Genomic DNA, 7,534 nt, shown 5'->3' with positions numbered 1-7,534 from the left:
AAAAAAAAAAAGAGTAAAAAACCCGAAAGAATAGCATTAAAAACTTGAGTTGCCAAAACCTTAGAGTAAAACCTAGAGCTATCACTAGGTGGGAGCCTAATCAACAAGTAAGCTGTATATATCTACCAAGATTGTATGGTAAGGCCACATACATGACATTTCCTTTATTTCAACATAGTTTATCCCTTAAGTATTTCATATACTGTAGACAAGGAGTTTATCTCTTTAGTTGACTAAACGAGTGTGTATTGGGTTGTGGGAACACAACAAGATTGGGGCTAAGTGGTAGAGATAATAAAGGAAAAATGCCACCATCCTATGGGCATTGTCCTAAGGGCATAGCAGCACATATACAGCCTTTGGGAAAGAACCCTCCAACCCCCATTATCTCAGGCTGTCAACAACGAAAAATCTAGCCAAAAATTTTCTGGGAGACTAATTCCTGAGAACACTATATTATGTTCATTACAAATACAACAAATATCAGCCAGGCACAGGGGCTCACACCTGTAATCCCAGCACTTTGGGAGGCCAAAGTGGGTAGATCACGAGGTCAGGAGATCAAGACCATCCTGGCTAACATAGTGAAACCCCATCTTGACTAAAAATACTAAAAATTAGCCAGACGTGGTGGTGGCATGTGCCTGTAATCCCAGCTATTCAGGAGGCTAAGGCAGGAGAATAACTTGAACATGGGAGGCGAAGGTTGCAGTGAGCTAAGGTTATACCACTGTACTCTAGCCTGGCCAATAGAGCAAGACTCCATCTCAAAAAAAACAAAACAAAACAAAAAAAAACAAATACAACAAATATCAGCTTACCCAGATAAGTAATGTTTTCAGCTAATTCACATCCATCAGCATCCTGGAAATATTTTACTGTTTCCTGGTTATTAGCACCAAGCACATATGTCTGAATAGGAGCTAGTGAAGGAAACAGACATGACACCATATAGTTACCAGATCTGCTTCAGAACTTGAGAAATGCTTCTCTATAGAAAAAAATACTTATAGCAAAAGTAAATAGTCTACACATTCACATTCCCCACATAGCAATCCTAAATGCAGAAGTGCTGTCCACTAAGGATATACTACACAAAACCTTGTAGCTTGACTTTTTTTTTTCTTTTTGAGGACAGAGCCTCGCTCTGTTACCCAAGCTGGAGTGCAGTGACACAATCTTGGCTCACTGCAAACCCTGCCTCCCAAGTTCAGGCAATTTTGCTCCCTCAGTCTCCCGAGGAGCTGGGATTACAGGCATGCACCACCATGCCCAGCTAATTTTTGTATTTTTTGTAGAGACAGGGTTGTATCACGTTGGCCAGGCTGGTCTCGAACTCCTGACTTCAGGTGATCCGCCTGCCTTGGCCTCCCAAAGTGCTGGGATTACAGGCATGAGCCACAGCGCCCAGCCAGGAAATTCTTAAATAATGAAAAACAACTCAGAAAGAACTGTGGCCCTTGAAATTTTATTAGATATCATATGTTAAATAAAAATAATTTCTATACCTTTCTTGATGCCAGTCTTATACTCCTCCCATTCAGCATCTGGGGTGGAGCCAAAGAAATTTCCTACACACAACAGCAGCTAAAATGAGTTTTTTAAACAGACATATAAGATTTAAAAATACCAAACAGTACATAATTGATAGTAACATTCAAATAGTTATTTAATAGTTTCAAATCAGTTTTTTATTCTCAATCCATTTGCAGATTTCAATATACAATTCTTTAGCAGCAATTGTAATAGTTACTGATTCTATGAATTATTAAGTTTTCGCTCTCTGGCTGTCAAATTCAAGTTAGAGATGGGTAAGAGAGAGTCAAGGAACTAAACTTTTAGAACAAGTTGGAATTCAAGTGCTCCTCAAATATTCCCAGTCCCACTCTGCCACTCAGCTCTCTCCACATATCCTTCCCTGGAATATACAGTCACAGAGAAATAGATCTTTAAAGAATCCCCATGTGAAACAAAAAAATTTAAAATATTAGAAACTCTTAGAAATACAGGGCATAAAAAACACATTTCCTGCCTGTTGTCTTTACTCAACCTTTAACCCAATGAACAAATTATCCTCATACTTGGAATACTCTCTTCTGGACTCTTAGGAGTTTACAGTCTAGCTGGCAACTATATACAACATTCATATAGGGCTCTCAAGCTTGTGAAGCACGGCATATATGTTATCTGACTTAACCCACACCGCATTCATAAAATAGGTCTGTGCCTCACAAACCTAGGGGTCAGAATCACTTAGGGAAGTGTTGCTAGTCTGTTTTCAGTTTTTTGTACAGTGATAAAGTAACAAGATTCAACTTCAAAAAACATAAAGGTCAATAGTAAATAGTAAATAGGTCTCCCTCCCCCAACCACTCAGAAGCTCCTGAGTTCCTATGCTCATGAAGGGAACTCAATTTAACAAAAATGCTGAGTATGTATTCAATCAAGACCTAAAGGAGCTCAAACTTTATTTTTATTTAGACTACAAAGGTAAAATTAAATTCAGTAAAAACAAACATCTTACATCAAAGTTTCCACTTTTCTTCTGAATTGCTCGAACTCTATTGAATAAAATATCAAACTTTCCTTCAACATCTCCACAAGCCAAGCTGCAAACAAAGGGATAATAGATTTGAGATTATAGCAATTCAGGAACAAATGGGCCTGGCAGGTTTCCTATATACTAGTCTTTTGGATGGATTAGATAAATAGATGATCAAGTCTCTCTGCAGTTACCTTACAAGGTTCAGTTCACTGGGCAGATCCACTGAGAGTCTCACCAATGCCTCCCGCTTGCCGTATCTAAACTTTAGATTATCATTTACTCCACAACTGAGCCAGCTTCTGCTCATTTCTAAGTTTTGTGGACATGTCTATGGCTGACATGGCCAACTAGTATCAAAAATCCCTGATCCAGTCACTAAGTCCCATCAATCCCTTTTTTCAAACATCTTTCGCATTCTTTCTATCCTTTTTATTTTGACTCCTACTATCTTATTACAGAGATTCAGTCATTCATTTGGTAAACAGGTACTGGATACTTAAAATTTGTGAAGTACAATATGCCAAGTAAACTATGCCAAGAACATGTTAGCAGTACAAGGTGGAGGAAGACTCGGTTTAAGCCTCAAAGAGTTTATAATCAAGGAAAGGAAGACACTCTAATCATTATAAATCTATAAGAAAAGGGCTACCACAGGAGGTATGTGTCAAATTATGGGGTAGGAGGTAGAAAACGGCAAGAGCTGATGTTGGTAAGGTAAACTGGCCCTAGATTGTGAAGTGACTTTTACTATCATCTCATTTCTGAGTTTTTCTAATTCTAATTTACATGGTTTTCCCATGGCTCGTATAATTTTCTTAATGTCTTTTAACTCATCTTGAAACGTTAAAATTTTATTGTTTTGTAAGTGTGTCTTTCTGGTATGCTTTTATTGTCCACCTCACCTTTCGGTTTTTTTGTTTTTGAGACAAAGTCTCACTCTATTACCCAGGCTGGAGTGCAATGGTGCAATCTCAGCTCACTGCAACTTCTACCTCCCAAGTTTAAGCGATTCTCCTGCCTCAGCCTCCCAAGTAGCTGGGATTACAGGCATGCACCACCACGCCCAGCTGATTTTTTGTATTTTTAGTAGAGACGGAGTTTCACCATGTTGGCCAAGCTGGTCTCAAACTCCTGACCTCAGGTGATACACCCACCTCGACCTTCCAAAGTGCTGGGATTATAAGCATGAGCCACCACACCCANAAAAAAAAAAAAAAAAAAAAAAAAAAAAAAAAAAAGTTTAAAAGATAAAATGAAAAAAATTAATAGAAAACTTGTAGAATAAGGAGATAAAGAAAATATTTTTGTACTGCTGTACAATGTGTTTTGTGTCTTAAGCTAAGTTTTATCACGAGAGTCAAAAGGTTAAAAAAAACTTAAAGTTTATAAAGTAAAAGCTACAGTAAACTAAGGTTTATTGTTGAATACTAATAATGTTTCTATAAATTTAATATAGGTGAAGTATACAGTACTCATAAAGTCTACAACAGTGTAAAACAATATATTCACTCACCTCTTACCGACTCACTCAGAGAAATTTTCAGTTCTGCAAACTCCATTCATAAGTGTCCTACACATGTTTTCTACATACAGTATTTTATATATACAGTATTTCCATTTTTTCCTATATACAGTATTTTCACTGTACCCTTTCTATATTAAATACAAAAATATTGTTATGTTACAATTGTCTACAGTATTCAGCAAGTAACATGGTGTACAGCTTTGTAGCCTAGGAGCAACAGGTTATATCATACCGCCTAGGTGTACAGGAAGCCATGCCATCTAGGTCTGCGTAAGTACACTCAAGGATGTTCCCACAACGATGAAATCGCGTAACAACTCCTTTCTCAGAAGATAACCCTGCTGTTAAGCAATGCATTACTGTATTTACCAAGGCTCAATCCTAACCTTCTTGAAAAGTCTTCTTGACTCCTACCATTAAGCCAAATACCCCTCTTATGCACTATCCCAGAACCTCGAACCTTTTCTTACTAAAATTAACCACTATTGCTATTTTTCCTGAAACAGGGTTTCAGTTTGTCACCCAGGCTGGAGAGCAGTGACATGATCACAGCTCACTGCAGCCTCGACCTCCCCAGGCTCAGGTGGTCCTCCCGCTTCAGTCTCTCAATTAGCTGGCACCACGACGCCGAGAATTTTTTTTTGTAGAGATGGGGTCTTGCTATATTGCCCATGCGGGTCTTGAATCCCTAGGCTCAAGCGATCCTCCTGCCTCAGCCTCCCGGGTCGTTGGGATTATAAGTGTGAGCCGCTGCACCTGTCCCTATCACTATGGTAACTTTACATTTAACTGGATTCCTTTTTTCTTCTTCTTCTTTTTTTTTTTTTTTTTAAAGTAGAAATGAGGTTTCACCATGCTGCCCAGGCTGGTCTCAAACTCATCTGCCCACCTCTGCCTCCCAAAGTGCTGGGATTACAGGCATGAGCCACTGTGTCCAGCCTCACCAAACATTTTCAAGCAGGATAGTGACATAATACTTTTTTTTTGAGATGGTGTCTCACCCTGTCATCCAGGCTGGAGTGCAATGGTGTAATCTTCGCTCACTGCAACATTTGCCTCCTGGGTTCAAGCGATTTTCCTGCCTCAGCCTCCTGAGTAGCTGGGATTACAGGTGCCCAAAACCATGCCTGGCTAATTTTTTATTTTTAATAGAGATGGGGTTTCACCGTCTTGGCCAGACTGCTCTCAAAACTCCTGACTTCAGGTGATCTGCCCACCTCGGCCTTCCAAAGTGCTGGGATTACAGGCGTGAGCCACCACGCCTGGCGCCATAATCTTATCCGCTTTAGAAAGATCATTTTAGTCACAGTAAAAGATGGTCTGGAAGAACAGGTGATTATAAGCAAAAATATCAACAAGAAGAGCAATGACTAATGAAGATGAGGAGAGAAACAGATAAGAAATTTAGAATCTGAAAACAAACTGGAGTGGGGAAGTAGGATGGGAAATGAGGGAGAAGTAGGAACAGAGGATAAATGCAAGGCTGAGCAACTGAGTCCTGTAATGGCAAAGGAAGAATCAGAGAAAAATACAATGACTCTAGTATTAGATTCAAAGTAGAGAATATGCTTATATTTCATCTAATGCCTTCTCTTCTTCCTATGCATCCTACATTTAGTCATCAGTTTAATCTTTCCTCAAAAACATTGAGCAGTTCTCCACTGCCTATGGAACCACAGCTTTCCACAGGCCCTGACAGGTCGTCTTTCTAGTGCTTTCTCCAAGTTTTCTTAACTGAAACCTTACCTACTGGAATTCGATTACTCTCTGCCTCTGTCATTCCCTAAGGGAGGTAACTACCTAATAGTCCCACCCAACCCATCCTGAATCTAAGTTTTTCCCATTCTTCAAGGTCTAGCACATTTCTGAAGCCTTCCTGGCTGGCTCAGAAGTCATCCCCTTCTCAAAACCTTAGAAAACCATATTACAGCATTTCAAAGCAAGCTCTGTCACAAACTAATAGCACTTTTATTTATATTTTGAGCAACACCTCCTCTAGGAAGCCTTCTAGTACCTATCAGTTACCAATTTTGAGTGTTCCCACATGATCCTGCATTTGTTCCATTACAGTTGTCACATGGAATTATCACTGTTTCTGTGAGATCCAATGTCCAGTTTATACATCATGAGGTACCTCATCTCCTCATCTGGGCCCTTTTCCAGTGTTCTCTATCCCACTGAATAAAGATAGAAACCTATGACCCAACAGGGCCAACTCCTTTTCACTCACAATTAAACCATCACAAGCCTTGTTGATTTCACTTCCTTAATAAACCTTGAATCACTAAACTTTTCCTCTGCCATCATTCTACCTAATTCCAGCTGTTCTCTGCTTTGGCTCTGATTTGTTCTCCACACTGCAGCCAGAACTACTTTCCAAAGTGAAAATTGAATCATGCCAAGGTGTTCTTAAACATTTTGGTAACCTTTTTAAGTTAAAGACAAAAATACAGTTATGGGCCACATAAAAATGTTTTGGTCAACAAAGGACTACATATATGACAGTGGTCCCATTAAGATTATAATGAAACTGAAAAATTCCTATCACCTAGTGATGTCCTCCTAGCCATCTGTAACATCATAGTGCAATATATTACTCATTTGTTTGTGGTAATGCTGGTATAATAACAAATCTACTGGGCTGGTGGTTATAAATGTATAGCACATACAGTTATATACAGTAGATATTTGACAATAATTGGTTTATATACAATATTTAGTATGCTATACACTTTTTTTAGAAACAGAGTCTCGCTCTGTCACCAGGCTGGAGTGCAGTGGCCCATCTCAGTTCACTGTAACCTCCATATCTAGGGTTCAAGTGATTCTCCTGCCTCAGCCTCCCAAGTAGCTGGGACTATAGCTAATTTTTGTATTTTTAGTAGAGACAAGGTTTTACCATGTTGGCCAGGCTGTTCTCAAACTCCTGACCTCATGATCTGCATGCCTCAGCCTCCCAAAGTGCTGGGATTACAGGCATGAGCCACTGCACCCAGCTATTATGCTATACTATTTACTGTTATTTTAAAGTATACTCCGACTTATTGAAAGAAAAAAAAAATTAACTGTAAAAGAGCCTCAGGCATTGTTATCATAGGAGATGACAGCTTTATGCATATTACTACAGAAGCCCTTCCAGTGGGACAAGATATGGAGGTGGAAGCCAGTAATACTGATGATCCTGATCCTGCGTAGGCCTAGACTTATGTGTGTGTTTGTGTCTTAGTTTGTAACAAAAAAAGTTTAAAGCCAGGCACAGTGGCTCATGTCTGTAATCCCAGCACTTTGGGAGGCTGAGGCAGGAGGTTCACTTGAGCCCAGGAGTTCAAGATCAGCCTGGGTAACATAGCAACACCACAGTTCTACAAAAAATACAAAAATTAGCCAGGTGTGGTGGCTTGTGCCTTAATACCAGCTACTCAGGAGGCTGAAGTGGGAGAATCACTTGAGCCCAGGAGGTTGAG

General features: G+C 39.5%; 1 protein-coding gene across 9 annotated transcripts in view; it reads right to left on the bottom strand.

The window, feature by feature from the left end:
- The window catches only part of CWF19L1 (CWF19 like cell cycle control factor 1), a 33,857-nt gene that overhangs the window by 24,168 nt on the left and 2,155 nt on the right, over positions 1 to 7,534 (bottom strand). For 4 of the 9 annotated variants that reach the window (XR_001826120.2, XM_017531258.2, XM_017531259.2 and 1 more), the window contains exons 2-4: positions 2,525 to 2,609; positions 1,509 to 1,587; positions 822 to 923 (exon numbers count right to left, since the gene is read on the bottom strand). The exons of 3 other annotated variants lie outside the window; for them this stretch is intronic. Coding sequence is in view for 2 of the 6 variants with exons in the window: in XM_017531258.2 (XP_017386747.1) it covers positions 822 to 923; positions 1,509 to 1,587; positions 2,525 to 2,609 (266 nt within the window). In the remaining 4 variants the exon portion in view is untranslated. The remainder of the gene's footprint in view (positions 1 to 821; positions 924 to 1,508; positions 1,588 to 2,524; positions 2,610 to 7,534) is intronic. 2 more of the 9 variants (XM_017531260.2, XM_037739532.1) reach the window with 2 other exon arrangements.

Source organism: Cebus imitator, unplaced genomic scaffold (assembly GCF_001604975.1).
Source record: "Cebus imitator isolate Cc_AM_T3 unplaced genomic scaffold, Cebus_imitator-1.0 Scaffold71, whole genome shotgun sequence".
Taxonomy (NCBI): domain Eukaryota; kingdom Metazoa; phylum Chordata; class Mammalia; order Primates; family Cebidae; genus Cebus; species Cebus imitator.
Note: the sequence above shows the minus strand (reverse complement) of the source record. Positions and strands in the feature narration are given on the sequence as shown.